Raw genomic sequence first — 20,981 nt, 5'->3', positions numbered from 1 at the left:
TGCTACACGAATTTCTTGACGTGTTTCCAGAGGACTTACCAGGATGACCTCTGGACCGTGAGGTGGAATTTGCCATAGAATTAGCTCCAGGTACGGCGCCGATATCGAAAGTTCCGTATTGTATGGCTCCAGCTGAGTTAAGAGAGTTAAAGGAACAGCTTCAAGAGCTGCTTGACAAGGGGTACATTTGACCTAGTGTTTCTCCTTGGAGAGCACCGATGTTATTTGTGAAAAAGAAGGATGGGTCGATGAGAATGTGCATCGACTATCGAGAATTGAATAAGGTGACGATAAAGAAAAAATATCCGCTACCCAGGATCGATGATTTGTTTGATCAACTTCAGGGCACACAGGTCTTCTCTAAAATTGACTTACGGTCTGGGTATCACTAGTTGAAGGTGAAAGCGGAGGACATCTCGAAAACAGCATTTCGAACCCGGTACGACCATTTTGAATTTATGGTTATGCCTTTTGGTTTGACTAACGCACCTACAACATTTATGGATTTGATGAATAGGGTCTTCCACGAATATCTAGACCGGTTCGTTGTGGTATTTATTGATGATATCCTAATATATTCTAGGAGTGCTGCAGAACATGAAGTTTATTTGAGGCTAGTATTGCAAATGCTTAGGGATAAGAGGTTGTATGCTAAATTGAGGAAGTGCGAGTTCTGGCTAGAACATATTACATTTCTGGGGCACGTGGTATCTAAGGAAGTTGTATTGGTAGACCCGAGTAAGATAGAAATAGTAGTGGACTAGGCGAGACCGAAGAATGTTCAGGAGATCATAAGTTTTCTGGGTCTTGTAGGTTATTACCGATGGTTTGTGGAAGGGTTCTCCAGTTTAGTAGGTCCTTTGACGAGACTTACGCAAAAGAGCGTGAGATATGATTGGACGGATGAGTGCAAGCTGAGCTTCCAGGAGCTGAAACGGCGATTGGTCACTCCTCCAGTTCTGACTCTTCCATCCAATGATGGTAGTTTTGTTATATATAGTGATGCTTCGAAAAAGGGTCTTGGTTATGTTCTAATGCAGTAGGGCAAAGTAGTTGCTTACGCTTCTCGTCAACTTAAAGAATATGAGAAGAACTACTCGACGCATGATTTAGAATTAGCAGCAGTAGTGTTTGCACTGAAAATTTGGAGGCACTACTTATACGGTGAAAGATGTGAGATTTTTATCAACCATAAAAGTCTTAAATACTTTTTCACTCAGAAGGAGCTCAATTTGAGACAATGCAGGTGGCTTGAGTTAATTAAAGATTATGACTATATTATTAGCTATCACCTAGGAAAAGCTAATGTGGTAGCTGATGCCCTAAGTCGAAAATCAGTTGATGCGATAGTCTTAATAGTACAGGTTCAGCATCAGATCTGTATGGACCTTGAGAGGTTGAGTTTGGAGGTAGTAGGAGGAAACCATCAAGCTGTCCTTGCTAACTTGGTGGTACAGCCGACTTTACAGGAGAGGATCCATATGGTTCAGAAGGAGGATCCCAAGTTGGTTGAGGTTATGGAAGAAGTTCAGAAGGGGTTAAAGCCGCATTTCAGTATCGCTGGTGATGGGGTATTGAGATTTCGCGATTGATGTCGTGATTAAACGGGTCATTCTAGAGGAGGCACACCGTTCACTTTACACTGTACATCCTGGTAGTACGAAAATGTACCGAGATTTGAGGGAATCTTTCTGGTGGTTTAATATGAAAAGAGAGATCGCCCGATTTGTAGAACAGTGCCTAACATGTCAGCGGATCAAAGCAGAAAATCAGAAGCCGGTAGGACCACTTCAGCCACTCGATGTCCCCGAGTGGAAGTGGGAACACGTCTCAATGGATTTTGTGACAGGTTTACCTACGGCGGTGCATGGGCAGAATGCCATATAGGTTATAGTAGATCGGTTAACGAAAACTGCACACTTTATTCCAATCAGAATCAGCTACTCTCTGAATAGGCTGACAGAACTTTATATGCAGGAGGTGGTACGACTCCATGGTGTTCCTATATCTATTGTTTCAGATCAAGATCCGCGTTTTACATCTCGTTTCTGGAAGAGTTTACAGGATGCCTTGGGTTAATGATTGATGTTTAGTACGTCTTTTCACCCACAGACGGATGGACAGTCGGAGAGGACTATTCAGACGTTAGAAGATATGTTGCGGGCTTGTATACTAGATTTTGGTGATCATGTTGGTTACAATATCTATCGCTTTTTGAATTTGCATATAACAACAATTACTAGGCGAGCATAGAGATGTCACCTTATGAGGCTTTGTATGGTCGTCGGTGTCGATCTCTGTTGTACTGGGATCAAGTAGGTGAGCGGCAGATACTAGATCCAGAAATGGTTCAGTAGACCTCTGCAAAGATCGCGTTGATCAGTTCAAAGTCGACAGAAGAGTTATGCTGATACTCGTTAACGAGAGTTGGAATTCGAGGTAGGAGATATGGTATTCTTGAGAATCGCTCCGATGAAAGGGGTGATGAGATTCGGGAAGAAGGGGAAGCTAAGTTCTCAGTACCTCAGGCCTTTTGAGATCCTTGAAAGGATATGTTCAGTTGCTTATCGAGTGGCTTTACCTCCAGCATTATCCAAAGTTCATGATGTATTTCACGTGTCTGTACTGAGGAAGTACGTACCAGATCCATCACACGTATTGAGTTACGAACCTCTAGAGATTAGTGATACTTTATCGTATGAGGAAGTACCAATGCAGATATTAGATCAGAAGGTGCAGCGGCTACGGACTAAGGAAATACCTCTCGTGAAGATATTATGGCGTAACCATATAGTGGAAGAAGCTTCATGGGAATTAGAATCTGAAATACTCCAGAAGCACCCACAGTTATTTGATAGTACATGAATATGTAGTAGATGGTATTGATTAAATGTTATGATCTTTGGGAAAGTTTTTTCTATGTATGTAATCTTTCAATGTATCTTTTGTGTAACCACGGTATTCCTCCGCCATATGTGAGGGTATGTAATGAATTTAGGCCAAAGTCACTTTGTAAGTGACGATCGACTCTTTTGTAAAGCGAAATTTTAAGAAATGATTATGTTAGCAATTATTAGTAAATTTCGAGGACGAAATTCTTATAAGGAGGGGAGATTGTAGAGACCCAAAACCTGTATAAGCTGGATTTGTCAACAAAGGGTCACGTTCGTCAACGAAGTCCTTCAAAGCCTCGTCGATGAGTAAATACCGAGCGGGTCAGAGAAATATCCGAAACTTGACCTCGGCGACGAAGGGATGGCCTCGTCGACGAGTTCTGTGGCGGATTCGTCGACGAAGACTCCGCCTCGTCGACGAATTGGACTTGGTCAAAGGCGCTATAAATATCCAATTTGAGTTGCTTAAGGGCTAAGTTTCTATCAAAAGCTCTCTCTTTTTCTCTCTACCAACGAAATTCCTCTCTCTCTCTAGGATTCTTCGCCGTTCGTCGTTCGTTTCCAAAAACGGAGGGTACTACGTGGATCAAAAGAGGAAATTCTACAATTTTAGTAGATCAGATCGTCGTTTCGGAGATTTTTGGGTTTTCTCAAAAATCGAGGTAGGGATCTGATCTTAGTTTTGATTGGATATTTGTATAGTAGTAGAAAATATAGTAAGATTATATTCTTGTGTTTTAGGTTTTCGGGAATCAGGGTTGTCGGTTTGGATCGTTTCTGAATGTAGTTTCGTTTCAAGTGTAAGACAAAGGGAATTTGATTACAACAACATATTTGGAAAAACCAAACCGCTAAAAAGCTAGTTTATGTTGTTATGTATAATTTAACTGCTTATTTGCTAAATTCTACTGAGTAGAAGTACCGGTTTTACGATTTTACGATTTTTGGTAAAAACGGGGATTTTGGTGTATGGTCTCCAAACTTTACAAAAATCATTTATTTGTGTTTACACTATAGTAGGAGATGCTCGAATCCTTTATTTATTCATTTAAATGATGTTTACTTGATTTCTATCATTTAGCGGGTTTTGGATTTAAACTTGCGTGATATATGTTGAAATGGAAACGTATGAATTTTCTATACTATTGATTTAGATATGGGAATGAAGTTCCAATTTGTTATACTGAGAATGTGAAAAATGGCGGCTGGTGATACATCGAGCTGAATCAGTAAATAAAAAAGGGGTAAACTGAATGGAAATGCGCCAGTTTGAACCCAATGTGATTATCATAATTTTTAAAAAATACTGGAATTGCATAGGTTACTGTTTTGCTATAAATTGTATATATAATACTGGAACCACAACTTGTGACCAAAAGAGGTTGAAAGAAATTTCAGTAAAAGGGGTTGAAAAATACTCCAGTTCGAGGGTTGAAATAAACTCCTAGCACTAGGTACCGATGCTCGCAGTGTAACCATACATGTGTAAAATCAATATGGATATATTAGATGGTCAACCTACGAGGAATTAGTAATCTTCTAGTAAAAATAAACCAGGGGGCGGTCGAATCATAAAAGATGCTCAGCTTTGTCTGCACGAACATGACACTGTCAAAGGCAATTAGTGCACAACCCGTGCCACGGGGTAAATAGGCAAATTGTCATACCAAGCTGGAGGTGTTCTAATAATCATATGCATGATTTAAATATTGATGTGCAAATAAATGTTATATGATACAGTATTATAAACAAATGTTTCAAATGTATGAGTTCTTATGAAAATGTGCATATATATAGTCATACACTGTTGTAACTCCTTCTTCCTTAATGAGAGGTGTCTTACCCTATTATACAACTCATTTTTCAGGTCCATTAGGATGTCGGTCCTAGTTGAAAAAGTGGCTGGGAAGATTATTTTTGGTTAACTTACGTACGCATTTGAATCTTGTAATAAACCTAGATGAAAGTCCTTGTTGGAGGGTTGTAATAACAAGAATTTATTCTATGTCTGGTTTTATGTAATTGTGGATGCATTAGTAAACTCTAGTATACGACTGATAGAAATCCCAATGAATGTTAATGTTTTTCCGCAACATTTACATTATTATTATATATGAGTTACACCCGTATGTCCCTGTTTAGGGCGAGTTGTTTATGTATCTGGAACAGGTACAAGTATTATGTATATGTAAGTGACACCTGTGTCTGTATAAAGGGCCGGGTCGTTACACAGATGCCATGATATTTCAGCCAGCCCAGTGCTGTGATTAGATATATATTACAGTTATTTATGAATGTACGATATGATAGCAGAACCTTGAAGGCTTACTTTAGTTTCAAATGACGATACCGTAGCTATCAATTCAGATTAGTGCCATCACACATCTCAGATAGAGTGTTGGTGAATGGATAGTCGATTGAACCCAAAGAAGAGTAGTGTGCAGACTAGGTTGGGCAGACCAATCGTACTTACAAACAAGTCAGTTTTGGCTTAACATGATTGGCCAACCATTACTAGGTCCCGCCTACGGGTTGCACAACCTAATTATGTGGGGGTAAAACATGATATCAGTTAGCTATCCATTCAGTGGTAATTTCAGTATTGTACAGTTATAGCAGATGATTTACATGTATACAGATATATTATGTGACAACCGGAATAATAATGAGATTTAAATAATAAAAGGAAGGGAAATGGAAACCGGAAACAGAAGAAGGCAGTCGACTTCGTCGACAAATCCCCTGTATTCGTCAACGAAGGCTTAAGAAAATTCGTCGAAGAATACAAGGATTCGTCGACGAAGAAATACTGAGAGGGGGGTTTTGAGCCGACTGAATTTCATCGATGAGGACTGAATTTCGTCGACGAAATTAATGAAGGATTCGTCGACGAATGACGTGGCTCGTCGATGAAATCCCATGTTCTATAAATATAGAAAATCCGGATTTTACTTCTAAACTAAGCCAACTCACTCCTTTATCTCTCCTCTTCGACTCTCCTCTCCTCCCCTTGTCTTTCCCTCGAGTTGGGATCCGATTACCCCAAATCGACAATCCAGTCACCACGACTTTCCTCTGGGGAAGTTCCTCCAAATCTGCCGAGCGAACATCGTTCGTGAAAACGTCCAGTGGAAAATCATCCCTAAGTTGATGTAAGAGGCTTTTTAACAGCAATTAGCTTTATCTAGTTATCGGAAATGAATGTACGCATAAATACTGATGTTTAATCCTACCTACTGCGACTTTGAGTTTTAGGTATTGATCAGACCTCATTAGGGGTTATCGAGGATATTTGGGGGCTTTTCTCAGTATCAGGTAAGGGAATAAATTAAAACACGTTATTTTCCATGGCAAATGATTTTAATTATGCTATCTCTTTTCAGAAAGCATATGTTATCTGTTTATTAAGAATGAAAGTACGATTGTGAAAATACTGTTTGATGATTAAAATGTATATGTACGTATGGATGCCAGAAAATCAATCACGATTTTAGAATCTGAAGTAGATTTTTTAACAACACATGTGTGACATGAATATTATTTTACGTGGAATTATTTTTGATATGAAAGATTTACGAACGAAGCATGTTTTCAGGTATCAATGAAAAGATGAGTATGTTGTGATGATTTTGATGAATATCTGAAATGATTTATTTTTCAGAATGTATATACCTGAACGATTTTGGTACGAAGGCCGGTATTATGTATGTTCGGCACGGGCCCGTAATTTATGTTAGGTTTGACACGAGACCGGGATTTTATGTTATGTTCGACACTGAGGCCGTAATTATGTTTATCGGCACGAAGGCCGTATTATCTATCTTTTTTGGCACGAGGGCCGTAATGATGTTTATATGATCATGTTTAGAGGTTATCACATAGATGTTATTTTAGTTCCGTTCAGGGCTCGGTACCCGTGGTGTTCTTATAGAATAAGATTTTATGATCATATAGTGCGAACCACCCCACGAGGGTGGGAGATGATATCAATGTTGTTTTTCAATGAGTGTGGACGTCGCCCTGGCAAGTCCAAACCAGGGTTGTGGTGGGCTCATTATACTTACATCATATTGAACTCGGCATGTCAGCCCAACCATTGTCAGGTCCCGCCCTGTTAGGGCTGCACAACCCGTCATGGGAGGTAATACATGACACCCAGCTAGCCTTAAAACAATTCGCTTAGTATATGTTTTCAGTATATCAGTATAACAGATGTTTTTGTAATGATATGACTTCTAGAAAATACGAAACGCCGGTGATTTTTCACGTCTGATTAAATGAACATTTAGATTGGAAATGTACTGTATACGTATAATTGCATTAAATATTCATGTTACGACACAGCTGTATTTAGTTTATTTTCCCTTACTGAGAAATGTCTCACCCCCAATATTAATTAATTTTTCGGGAGACCCTGAGTGATTGGTGAGTCGTGGCCGCCGTTGAGTAGGGATATTACCCCGTTAGGAAGGTAAGATGAATACAATATTTTTGGAAATGTAGATGACTCTGGTATTATCTTTTATGATTGGATGTTTAAGATTTTATGTTTACTGCTGCTAGGTTTTCCGCTGTGAATGACAGGTGTCCCCGCTACCCATGGGTTCGGGTTGACTTTTCCATTATTATGTTACATTTCATGTTAAGGAATTTAGGGTCACTACATATTATGTCACAGTATGCTTATGTTGAGAAATTGAATATGATTTTATTAGGCTTATGTAAGTATGAGTACAAATTCTTGACTCATCAGATACAGTTAATCATGTTACAATTAATTATGTACAATATACTTTTATGATGTAATAAAACTCTCATGCCACACACTAATGTTAATTTATCCCACTTACTGAGAGGTGTCTCATTCCAAAATTCAAACATTTTAGGAAATCCAGATCGACAAGTGGAGCGAGCTCCGAGATAAAGGAGGCTTTAGTACTGCCCTAACTGTAGGGTAAGTGTTTGAGTTGAGAGATGAATTTTGTGTCCTTGGGATATTCTATGGTTTCTTTTTGGGGTGTACATGTATATTTATGGAGACAGTAGTACTCTGGGTTCGAGTTGACTTTGTTTATAGTTTGTGATATCAGAGCTTATTATGTAAAAAAAATAAAAATAAAATAAAATATAGCAAAATTTTTGGGTTGTGACACATATAAAATGTGACCTTATTTTCTTGTTAATAAGTCAAACAAATATTCCCACAAACTACCGTTTGTGATTATTATTATTATTTTTTTGTTTAGAGATTTGTTGGACTTTTTTTTTTTTTTTAGTACATAGGAACTCCAGCCACCAACAAGCCCTTCAGACCCCCTGGTACGGCACCAAACCTACGGATCAACATTCTCTCCCTAGGTCTCGCTGATCAGGTAAAATCCGGAATACGGACACGGCTTCCGTGCATCAGTTAGACGTTCGGCCAACTCGACCCCCGGGACACATCTCCATTACCATCCATGGTCTCCACTGGCTCATAGAGAACTCTCACCATCCACGGTCCCCGCTGGCTCACAGAGTAAATTTTCACCATCCACAGGGACCACTGGTTCCGTGAATGTATTTATCTGAAATTGAACCCTCGATATTCCTTCTTACGTGCTGATGCCTCCACTGCGCCATGCACGCGGAAGCGAGATTTGTTGGACTTAGACTATACAAATGAGAGGTACATTCTATCTTTTTTATCCAACATAAAACTTCTAATATAGTATGCTAATATTGTATTTTGATTGTAATTGTTGGAATCAAAACCAATTTTAGATATTAGTAAAAATTATATATATAAATAAAACAAAATAAAAACAAATCAAAAACAAAAGGCCAAACGAAACGAAACGAAACGAAACAAAACAAATCAATCAGTCTCGAGTCTGACCTCCCGCGTCACTCGCAGCGACCCTGACCTAGAATGGGAAATGGTGCTCCACACTTGATACTCCTTCCTTGGCCAGCTCTGTGTGTAGGGTTTCGACGCTCCACAACTTCAATCTCTATCCATTTTCTCTCTCTTAAAATCCAGGTACTCCTTTCACTACGAACCGCGCGGTCGTCAGTTTCTTTGCTTCAGTTTGTTTGTTTTTTCGATTTTTGCATTCTCACTTTTTGCTGTGTTAGTGCAAAGAGCTTGTGTTTAGAATTCTATATGGGGCATCAGATATGGTTTGTTTTTATTATTGGGTTTCTCGATGTTTGCTCATTTCTCGTTTGATTTCTCTGACCAGAGACAAAGATGGCTCGGGCGGCTCTCTTTGTTTGGTTGCTGAGAAAATTTAAACAATTTTTACTTCTGGATTTTGGTTTTCCCCTTAGAGCTCAATTGGACAGAGCTACACCCATCTGGTTTTGTTGGATTAAGAGGGTGAGTTTCTTTCACTTACCGATACAACAGATGATTTGAGACAAATTTTTATTTTTGGTCCACTTCCTTGGCAATGAGAATGAGGGTTTTGTCCGTCTATCTTGGGACGTTGGACCATGATAATTATTCCACACACTGGATTGTGGTTTATCCGGTTTTTAGAAGTGCCTTTGTGGTGTTTGAGATTCATTTTACTTGTACATTTTGGGAATGAAGTATCTGGTAGGAGATATTTTCACTTCATGTAATTTGGTTGGCGGATGTCTGTTTGAATTCAAATTTAGTACGATGATTCTGCACTTTTGAGTTTTAAGAACGTGTATCTAATTCGGTGTTTTTCATTCATGCATTGTGCATGTCATCTATTATTAATATAAAGGGGATTTCCCCCTTCTTGAAATGTTGATGCTTTGGAGATATCTAGTAGTAGTTTTGATAAACAAAATGCTGCAATCGGTGAATTGTTTTCTTATTTATCCCAAATATAATTACTCTTTTCTTTTCAATGGGTTAGAGTATTACGTTATGGTGCTTGAATTACAAGAGTTGATGTGTAATTTGTTGATTAATTTATACAATTTTCAATATTTACATTCAACTGAGCTGATTGTTTGCTATGTAATGTTTCAATCTTTTTTTTTTTCTTGTTACTGGCCCTGTAGGACATCCATTGCTCATAAAAATAGAGTTGAAATGCAATGCACTGCATTTCTTGTAGGAGATCTCCTATGGCAGGCATTGTTAGAGAATCTGAGTCCTTTGGTGATTTCTTTGTTTGATAATCATTTTGTTAAATACTCTTTTTTTTTTTTTTTTTTTAAATAAGAGAAAATATTTATGTGAATTGTGAACTATGAACCAAATATCACAATGAGGGGAGAACAAGATGTCCTCCCAAGAAAAAAAAAAGAAAAACAACCAGGAAAATTACATAAGCTCTGCCTGCCAATCCCTAGAAAAAACCCTAAGAAAGCCGAAAGAATGGGCCCATAGAGTGGCCAAGAAACTGGTCCATTGCACGACAAAGCTGGGGTGGTTATGCTATCATTGAAGGTTCTTGTGTTGCTTTCAATCCATAAAGTCCACAAAATAGCAAACACTGCACTACGCCGCAGGACTTCTCCCTTCCTACTCTTTCCAAAACTCTCAATATCTTATGAGCAAAAAATTGCCCACAGCCTGAGGCGGCACCCAGGTTTCACCAAAATAAGAAAAAAGGGCACTCTAGAGATGGGTAGCGGCCCTGCAATGAAGGAAGAGGTGAGCACTTGTTTCATTATACTTGCAGCACATCATGTCCATTCCATGTTTGAGAGTCTTGTAACTTTGTAAGGCCTTCAAATCTTGTGTGTTGATCTTGTTTAAAGTCACAATCTAGATAAAGGTCCGAATCTTGAATGGAACTCTAGCCTTCCTAACAATGTGGCTCTAATGAAAAAATTGGTTTTGGGAGATTTGAGAAGATATAGAAAAAAAGATATGTTGGAGAAAAGGCTTGACAAATTGCCCTTCTACACCCTACAATCTCCCTTCCTCGGCGGAAACGATTGAAGGTATTGAGTAAAATGGGAAGCTCAACAAACCCTCTTTCATTGAGATTTCTAAGGAAGTGAAAATCCCAAGATGGACACCACCCTTAAAAGAAAAAAGGCGTTGATAAGTGTATTGTAGAAAGAAGAGATTTTAAACAAGTGAGGCACCAACGGCTCCAATGAACACCCTCCCACCCATGTATCCTCCCTAAAATGAACCCTATTGCCACTGCCCACTTTGGAAAAACGAATGAGAGGAAAGAAAATACTGGCAACCTGAGGCACTAACTTCCAAGGGATAGCATGAAAAACAAACCATTTCATCTAGAGTCCCACCCATTCTGATGCACCCCAAATTCACTTGCAATCACCTTGTGCAATAAGGAATTTACCTCTAAAGGGAACCTCCACAATCATTATCCAATTAAAGAAATGTTTTTGGAAACCACTCTTAAGCTAACTAGGTGATACCTTTTATTCTCCCTAGAAACCGACCAAAGGAAATCACGCATCATCCTCTCAAGAATCATAGGTATACTCTTCTTAGATAATCTAACTATTATTGGAATGTGAGTTGTGAAGGTTAAAAAAAATGTGAGGGATATGATTGTTATTATTTAAATTGATGTTTGGCAATGTTAGGTACCTGCTGAGATTGGAATATTGTTAATGTTGGCCTTCTACTTTGGTCCTTGCATATGATTGCTAGGCTGGTTATTGTATGGAGGAATATTTTCCATGCTCTTATCCATCCCTCCTCCTCCCCCAAATTTTCCCAAATGATTATTTCTCTAATTTTTGTTGTATTTTAATATTCATTGCTCTAATGCTTATCTGGTCATTGGATAATTTTGTATGCTAATGACATGAGGAGAACATACCTTATACACAAGAACCTAACTCAGGTGCCCTTTGCTTTTGAATGTGATGTATACAGGTTCATTTTGTATGACCTGGCCTATTATTCAACATTATGCATGCAATAAAAGGTGGCTGGGTTGGGCAAACATTTGCGTTGGCTAAATGCAATGATTCTGGCGCAAAGAAGTCCCGGATTCGACGTTCAAAAGAGGAAAGGAAGGCAATAGTTGAATCCTTTATAAAGAAGTAATCACGACGTAATTTCTTGCATTGTAAATTGCTATGTTTTGTACACATTTTAGATTCCTTTGTGCAACCCCATGCTCCAACCTCAAAAAAACCCTCTAAAAGTTCGACAAAAAGAGAGAAAATAGAGAAGAAGTTTGAATTTAGTGCAACTTTCTTTCCCCTTTGTATTCTTACAATTTTATATTTTGAGCATATTTGTGACAAATGAAGCTTAGTTTTAAGTTTCTAGGTGTAGTTCATGAAGTTTCCTCGAGATTTCCACCATATCTGCATGTTGAGAAAGAATTAGTACCCATTATTGTTATGTATTGTAGACCAAATGCTCCTTTTGGCACATAATTTATCCATGATTTATTAAGCAATATGTTTGGTGCAAAACTTAATGTGGAACCCATTTATCATATCCATGTCCATTTATCCACCCAAAGAACTTGCTTTTGGTGCACATTATTTGACCAATGATGTTGATGTGATTATGTAGTTAAGCTAGGTGTGATAAATGGAAATTTGAACTTGTGGGCCCCATATTGTAGGTTCTTTTTGAATTTTAAGTTTAGATGGATTGATGTTGCTCACAAATCTACCCGATCTAAAGAATTTTTCAAAAGTTTTAATAAAGTCCTTCTTGAGCTTGCCCCAATTTGACTAGAAGAATGACAAGGAGAACCCATAAAGCGCCAGGGCTAGATGGGTTCTCCTTGTCATTCTTCTAGTCAAATTGAGGCAAGCCCAAGAAGAACTTTATTGAAACTTTTGAGAAATTCTTTAGATCGGGTGGATTAGTGAGCCACATCAATGCCACATTCCTTACTCCGATCCCGAAGAATTCTGGGGCAACCAGCATTGCGGACTTTTGCCCAATTAGTTTGGTGGGAAGTATTTATAATATCCTTGCTGAAGTCCTTGCTACGAGGATCAAAAGAGTTGCTCCGGAAGTCATTGGCAACGTCAACACACCTTTGTGGCAGGAAGACTGATCATGGATGCAACCCTCATAGGTAACGAGGTGGCGGATACTAATTAGAGGGAAAAGAAAAACAGGGCGGTGTGCAAACTTGACATGGAGAAAGCATTCGATCACGTTAATCGGAACTTCTTTCCTTTACTCTTAGGAAAATGGGCTTTGGGGAGCAATGATGTAGTTGGATAGCTCATTGCATCAACACACCAAGTTTCTCAGTGTTAATCAATTGGCACTCAACTAATTTCTTTTGCTCCTCTAGAGGACTGAGACAAGGGAACCCTTTATCCCCCCTTTTGTTCCTTGTGGTGATGGAGGTGCTGAGCCTCATGTTGAAGAAAGCTACCAAAGAAGGGCTAATCAAAGGTCTTATTGGAGGTCATATATCTTCTGTTTGCAGACGCTATCATTTTTGGTGAGTATGACTCTCTCTAGATTCTAAATCTGAAATGTATCTTGGCCGGGTTTGAGGCAGTTTCAGGTTTGAAAGTTAACCTTGGAAAATGGGAAATCATTCCAGTTGGAGAAACTGTAGACAGGCCTCTCCTTGCTGGCCTTTTAGCCTGCAAGATGAGAACTTTCCCTATTAAATACCTTCGGCTACCTCTCGGCGCCAAATTCAAAGATAAAGGAGTGTGGAACCCCAACATTGAAAATTTTGAAAAAAGGCTGGCTGGATGGAAGAGGAATTTTTTATCAAAAGGCTGTAGACTCACTCTTTTCAAAAGCACTTGGACAAATCTCTCCTTTACTTCATCTCTCTCCTTCTCGTTCCGGCTTCTGGTGCCAAGAGTCTTGAAGGAATTCAAAGGATGCTTCTTTGAGGGAGCTTTGGGGTGGAATTCAAATTTCACCTTGTCAAATGGGGCATGGTGAAGCAACCTATTCATTTAGGAGGCTTGGGTTTAATGTCCCTCCACATTTTCAATAAAGCTCTTTCAGGGAAATGGTTGTGGAGAATAGATTCATAATTGAGAAAGATCACCTTTGGCAGGGAATCATTGCTGTGAAAATTGGCTTGAACATAATGATTGGATCTCCCAAGTTAGCAGAGGACCACATGATATAGGGGTGTGGAATGTCATCAGGAAAGGTTGGGATGATTCTTCTCTTGTATTAGATTTTAGGTGGGGGAATGGGGACAATATTTATTTTTGGCATGATGCGTGGCGTGATCAGGAAGCTCTCAGTATCTTATTTCTTGCCATTTACAACTTGGCCTGTGACAAAGATGCTTGTGTTAGTCAGCACCTCCAAACCTCAGATCAGGGGCCCTTTTGGACATGGTTTTAAATAAAGGCCGTGACCGTTACGTAACGACGTTACGTAACGGTTTTTTGGGTTATCGATACTGTTACACACTACGTAATCGGTGGGAAGAAAAATCATGGCCGTAGCAGTCATTATGGACCGCAACCGTTACGTAAAGGCGCTACAGCTGTTACGTAACTGCTACAAGACTGTTACACCAAAAAAATATTTTATTTTTTTACTTTTTCTTCTCACTTTTTCCCTCTCTTTCATATATCATTCTCAATATACCAAGTGGCAAGTGGGGGAAAAGATTATACAGAGGATGATGATGATACAAAATTTACTATTTCTTTAAATACTCACAATAGATGCATTAATTAACAATTTGAAAATACTAACTTATTAGGAAAATATTTTATTTTGATAATATTAGTAATGTGATATTTATGTTCTATATTTTTCAACTTCAACCTTCTTTCTTTGCTATCTATTTTATATTTGTATTATTCGTATGTCTTATGTGTCTAATAGATTAATGAAGTGTATAATGTACTTTGTTTTATTAATTAATTTAGCACACATAAGAATTTATCACAGATAAGAACAATGAGAAGTACAAATTTGTACACACACATAATTTTTCTATCAATGGTGGTTTAAAACAAATGTAAACTTGTTGCCTAAACCAAATAACTTAGTTACTCATACTAAAGGATCCAAAATACACTAAAACTCTTTCTTAAAACATACAAGTACGCTAATATGCACAAGGTTGTGCGTGCTTCAAAAAAATTCACGACCGTTACTCCTACTTCCCGTTATGTAACATCTGCTACTCCCGCTTCCCGTTACACCTATTACTATTACGTTATGCTACCCGCCACCACGATTTAAAACCATGCTTTTGGAACATCCCCTTAGAAATGTGGGAGATTGGGAACTCAACTAGCTCATAGACTTCTATAACTTCCTCTACAGCTTCCAGCATTATAATAGTACTGATCTTCCAGTTTAGGCCTTAAATGAGAACAGTCCTTCACTGTTAGATCCTTCTACAGGAAGTTCTTCCCTTTGTAGTCAAGCAGCTTTAATTTCCCTTGGACTGATTTAAAAGACAACTGCCCCAACAAAAGCTGTCTTTCTTGCCTAGGAGGCAACTCACGGTAAGATCTTGACTTTGGATAATTTGCGAAGAAGGGGTCTGTTAGTCACCAACAAATGTCCCCTTTGCATGGTGGATGCAGAATCAGTAGAGCACATCCTCTTTCATTGCACTTGGACCAAGAATCTTTGGAATATGGCGACAATGGTGGGTTATCGCTAACTATGTGGGAGGGGACCTCTGGGCCTGGAAAGGGATTTGGGCAACCAAATAGAAGAGAAGGGCTATTTCCCTCATCCCCCTTGCAATTTTCTGGTGCGTCTGAAAGGAGAGGAATCGGAGAGTGTTTAAAAATTCAACCTCTGCCCTCCAGATCAACAAAGGGCACTGGTTTACTGCAGTCAATAGCTGGCATAGTGGGACTGTTGTTAATGACTATAATGCATGGTTTTAAATAAAGGCCACGATCGTTACGTAATGGTGGGTTTTTGGGTTACTAATACCGTCACACACCGTGAAATCGGTGGGAAGAAAAGTCACAGCCGTAGCAGCCGTTACGGACCGTGACTGTTGTGAAAAGGCCGCTACGGCCATTACATAACCGCTACAGCCATTACATAACCGCTACAGGACTGTTGCACCAAAAAATTATTTTATTTTTTACTTTTTATTCTCACTTTTCTCTCTCTTTCATATATCATTCTCAATATGCCTAGTGGCAAGAGGGGGAAAAGATTATAATGTGGATGACAATGATACGAAATTTACTATTTCTTTAAATACTAACAATAGATGCATTAATTAACAATTTGAGAATACTAATTTGTTAGGAAAATATTTTATTGTGATAATATTAGTAATGTGATATTTATGTTTTATATTTTTCAACTTAAACCTTCTTTTTTTTCTAACTATTTTATATTTTTATTATTCGTATGTCTTATGTGTCTAATAGATTAATGGAGTGTATAATGTATTTTGTTTTATTAATTAATTTAGCACATATAAAAATTTATCACAGATAAGAACAATGAGAAGTATAAATACGCACACACATGTAATTTTTCTATCAATGGTAGTTTAAAACAAATGTAAACCTGTTGCCCTTACCAAATAACTTAGTTACACAAACTAAAGGATCCAAAATACACAAACTCTTTCTAAGAAGGGCTAAAAGCTTAAAACATGCGAGTACACTAATATGCACAGGGTTGTGCGTGCTTCAAAAAAATTCATGGCCATTACACCTGCTTCCTGTTATGTAACATCCACTATTCCCGCTTCCCGTTACACCCATTACCGTTACGTTACGCTAGCCGCTACCGTGATTTAAAACCATGCTATAATGTAACCTTTGATTTTTGTGACACCCTCCAGGGTGCTTGACTTGCTGTACCCAGGCTGGCATTCCCTTGATGCCTTTTCAATAAATTTTCCTTTATTTATCACAAAAAAAAAAGGTTCAAATGGTGCCCTTTATCTGACATACTTACCTTGATAAGTATGTAATCTCAAAATGATGTCTGCTATTAATTTCAAATTGTTGACAAACCAAGACACTTCCCTATTTGATATTGATTCAATACAAAATCTTGGAATGATCAAAGTTATGCATTTTTTTTTCCTTGCCCATTTTGACTCTGATATATAGATAGTTAAAAAGAAAACTTCTGCTTATTGTTAGTGACATGTTGTAGCTCAAATACTGTAATGAGTTTAAGATACTTCAGTACACCATGTTTGGGGCTTGACTTTTGGCTACAGTTTCTATTTATAGATGGTATCTGATGTTGCTAAAGTAATTAATGACTCAATATATATACAAAAAATATGATATGTAAGAAATTCCTTTTAGATAAGTATGCACCTTTTAATTACATTGAAAATGTAGAGAAGTGTAAGGGTATGTATCTTTTTGTGAAGGGTGGTATACAATGAAAAAGTAACTTTGTTATGAGAAGAAAAAATTTACAAGGAGGACAAAAATAACTCCTAATGAAAAAAAGAAAAGAAAAAGAAAATGAAAATACAATAAGTGCACGATATAAAAAGGCAAGAGCATCAAGCTAACAAAGCCACCAATCATGCTGGATATTAGAAAAACCCACATTCCCAAATATATACCCACAGTGAAGCAAACAAGACAGTCCAATTTCAAATGAAATCAATAGGCCAAATCCAATCTTGGAAAATACAAGCATTTCTCGCAGCTGGTAGCCCCCACAAGAGAGACAAAACTGCACACTACCATAATGCCCTTGCATCCCTATGCCTCCGAAACCTTCTAAAAGCCATCGACAAGAAATCCTCCAAAGAGCTAGGGCAACACTCAAGCAACACTTATGATATTCAAGGCTGTATGAAGAACATGAAGAGAAAGAATCAGAAGGAATATTATAAATTTGATTTGATGCAGGATATAGCCTTAAATTTAGCTGTATGGTGAAGAAGCCTTTTTTTTGTTGTTGTTGTTGTCAGTTGTATTTTCCAACTCTTTGTAGTTCTGTGAACAGCCATACCTAAACATAGATAAATGTACGTGTTGAATACAGTAAATTTATTGATGAAAACTTATTTGACTGTATACCCAAGTCTTGAATTTGGGAATTTTTGTGTTCATCTTTGTTATATCATAGACATGAAATAAGTAAGAGAAATGCTAGGAGCAGTTGTCCTGTAGAGTTTTCTTAACCCACTCGACCTATGATTGGACCACTTGGCCATTCTCTTGAAACATAATATGAGGCTACCACTTTAGATGGTTTTGGATTCTCAATGCTACCATTTGTTAAATTATTTATTTTTCAATAAATTAAGGTTAAGGGTTAAACAGGTAGTCCATTTTTTAATTTTGAAAAAAATGCCTCGTGTTCCAATCATAGGGTGAGTGTATGAGGGAACTGCATGGAGCAACTGCTCGTAGCTCTCCTAAATAAGTTATACTGCACTTTGTACAACATGTTATAGTGCACTGCAGGTGGAATAAGTCTAGTAATCCAGCTTAGTTGGACTTGAATCTTATCATTTTAGAAAGTACTTTTTGTTACCTACAGTTGCATTGCCTCTACTAAATTTTATTTGTTGTCGGAACTTTGTGAATTACATTTACTTCTATAGTTTAACATTGCACTTCTGAGGCAGTCAATGCTACGATTGCCAAATTGTTATGAATGGTGTTATTTGACATGGAATTTCCCCTTATCCTGTGGACTTGCATGCAGATATCAAAAATTGAATGATGGGAGTTTCCCATCACTTAACCTCACCCATAAGGAAGCTGGTGGGTCTTTCTACACAATTCGGGAGATTGTCCGAGAAATAATTCAAGAAAATAGAGTGTTGGGACCTGCTAAGTTGATTCCAGAAGAGCAGAACACCAATCAGTTCTTGGAACAAGATCCTTTGAGATCAATTTCCATAGAACCTCAAACTCATCTGTTGGTATCTTCAGATGATACTCATACCATGCCTGATCATCAACAGGATTCAAGTGAAGTGTTGACTTTAAATTCTAGAAGGGAGTTTACTGGACCTGAACATCAGAGGTTTGACAATGGAGTGATAATTAACGGGAACTGGGCAGAGGAGAAAATTGAAGAATCTGATAAGTTTTTAAATAAAGCATTGGAAGTAAGCGAAACTCTAGAAGCAACAAAAAATGTCAAAGAATTGGAAGCGTCTACAGCTAAAGTAACTAGCATAACAGCAGGTGTGATAGTGGAGACATTTCCAATAAGGTCTGCTGTTAAGCCAGTGGAAAGTTTGGAAGGAAGCCCAAATGAAGCATGGAACTCAACTGGAAATTTGGAAGAAAAAGAGACTGAAAATATGGGACTGGAACTTGGAAATGGGGGTTCATTTTTGGATACAAAGGGCTCCGTGATGAATTGTTCTTCATTGGTGGATGAGAAAGCAGCAACAAAGCTTGCAGTTCCGTTGCCAGACATGCAAACCAGTTGGGTGGATGAGGATGCAGAGGCAATTCATGGAGATCCAACGTTGGAAAGCTCATGTTGCTCTGCAACTGAAAATGGTGTTGTGCATTATATTCAGGACAGCAGTGCTCTTGAAGTTGAGGTATCTTGTGATAATGATTCAGCATCAAAAACATTTAAAGAAATCTGGGCTGGTGAAATTATGTTGAGTTTTGACTTTTTTGGTTGAAATTGATCTCATGGTGTTTACGTGTTTACTTTTTTATGCTCTTCTCCAACTTTTGTGTTGTTTGTGGTTGGATGGGAGGGGACAAATGCTGCCTGCGGAGTGCTGATAGTTGTTTTTAAGTTTCAGGTGCGAGTCATAGGCTATGAGATTTTGTATATGTAGTGGTTGGGAGGGGACAAAGGCTGCCTGCTGGGAGCTGAGGGTTGCTTTAAGTTTGAGGTGTGTGCTGTAGATCATGGTGTTTTTGTATCTTCAGTGCGCAGTGGTTTGGGTGTGGGGCGCTTTGGCTGATGTTTGGCAACATCACTCGGTATTGCATGGCATGCCATGAGGTGTACCAATAGTATATGAAAACAAATTCATGTAAAATAAAACAATATAGTACATGTAATACAACCCCAAATGGTCACACTAGGTGTAACTTGCATTGATCTGCCATACTAGCACGACTTCTGTATGTAACAATACATATTTTATTTCGCTGAATGAGATGTTCCTTTGAATGATATATCTGGTCATAAATTTCTCTGGACACAAATCACTTGGATGCATAATTTTTTTGGTGGTTATTTGCTGATCTATTTGTTTGAATTCTATAATTGGGAAATAAAATTATAGTACTGAAATGTGCAAACGATATGCACATTGAAATTTAATATTTTGATGTACTTAACATATTGCTGTTATGTTATATTATTCTAGTAGTTTGATTGTTGCTAGTGGCATCAAAACCTTTGAATCATGCAATCCTGCTCCTCTCTGGTTTGTACAACAAGGCCATTCCCAAGGAACGCTTGGTTCTATTTTGTTTATCGCTGTTTCCTAATTGAATGGTCAAAATCTAGTAGCGCTGTTTATGCATCATTCTGGAGTTGATGCAAATTTTGGATGAGTTTGATTAATTGATTACAATTTAATGAATGATCATGAAACTGTTTCTATGTTTTCATTTTGAAAATATCGAGCAGAATCTGAGTCTGAACTGTTTATTGTCTTTGCAGCCTATATATGCCCCAAATGGCACAAATACCAGCAGTCTTAGTGCAACTGATTCAAGCAGTAGCTGTGGGGACTCAATTTCGAAAGAAGTGACTCTGGCTGAAAATGAAGCTGAAGTTTGTGGGAACTCCCTGGAAGAAAGTAATTCGACTTTAGACAGAATCAATCTGTAAGTATATCTGTTTGTCTCGCACAGATTCAGAATGCCATGTTCATTTTACTGATCTGAGTTAGTAGGGTTGGGTTCTCAGGTTCTAATTAAGCCCTGATATGCTTTTTTCTTATTTGGGCAGTGAATCATGGGCAGGAGCATCTACAAAATCTACCAAGCCAGAGACCAACCCCATTTTGGCATTTTTTAAAGTGTTCATGGATGCCTTTGTGAAATTTTGGTCTGAATAATTTCTCTCAGGGTGTATTTTCTTCTTGTTTCTGTTTCTATGGAGTGGTTGAAGAGCATTAAACCACCAGCACAGGGCGTGATATTATTATTTTTTTTTCGCATTTCATAACACCGGTTGAAGTTTGGTTGTGTTCATTCATTAGATTTATGTAGGTGGTGTTTTTTGGCATTTTGATTGGAACCACCCTTATTTCTCTTCCT

The 20,981-nt window shown here is 38.1% G+C and overlaps 1 protein-coding gene across 2 annotated transcripts; it reads left to right on the top strand.

The window, feature by feature from the left end:
- Window positions 1-8,702: 8,702 nt before the first annotated feature.
- On the top strand, window positions 8,703-20,949 carry LOC131166204 (uncharacterized). 2 transcript variants are annotated; one of them, XM_058124552.1, is made up of 6 exons: window positions 8,712-8,916; window positions 9,119-9,255; window positions 11,725-11,894; window positions 18,436-19,291; window positions 20,380-20,546; window positions 20,671-20,949. In XM_058124552.1, exons 3-6 carry the CDS (start codon window positions 11,761-11,763, stop codon window positions 20,777-20,779), a joined length of 1,266 nt encoding a protein of 421 aa, XP_057980535.1. In that variant the 5' UTR covers window positions 8,712-8,916; window positions 9,119-9,255; window positions 11,725-11,760; the 3' UTR covers window positions 20,780-20,949. The 2 variants fall into 2 exon arrangements, with proteins under 2 accessions (XP_057980534.1, XP_057980535.1); XM_058124551.1 differs by lacking the exon at window positions 9,119-9,255 and having other exon boundaries at window positions 8,703-8,916.
- Window positions 20,950-20,981: the final 32 nt, after the last annotated feature.

The sequence above is a fragment of the Malania oleifera genome, chromosome 10, assembly GCF_029873635.1.
Source record: "Malania oleifera isolate guangnan ecotype guangnan chromosome 10, ASM2987363v1, whole genome shotgun sequence".
In the NCBI taxonomy this organism is placed as follows: domain Eukaryota; kingdom Viridiplantae; phylum Streptophyta; class Magnoliopsida; order Santalales; family Ximeniaceae; genus Malania; species Malania oleifera.
Note: the sequence above shows the minus strand (reverse complement) of the source record. Positions and strands in the feature narration are given on the sequence as shown.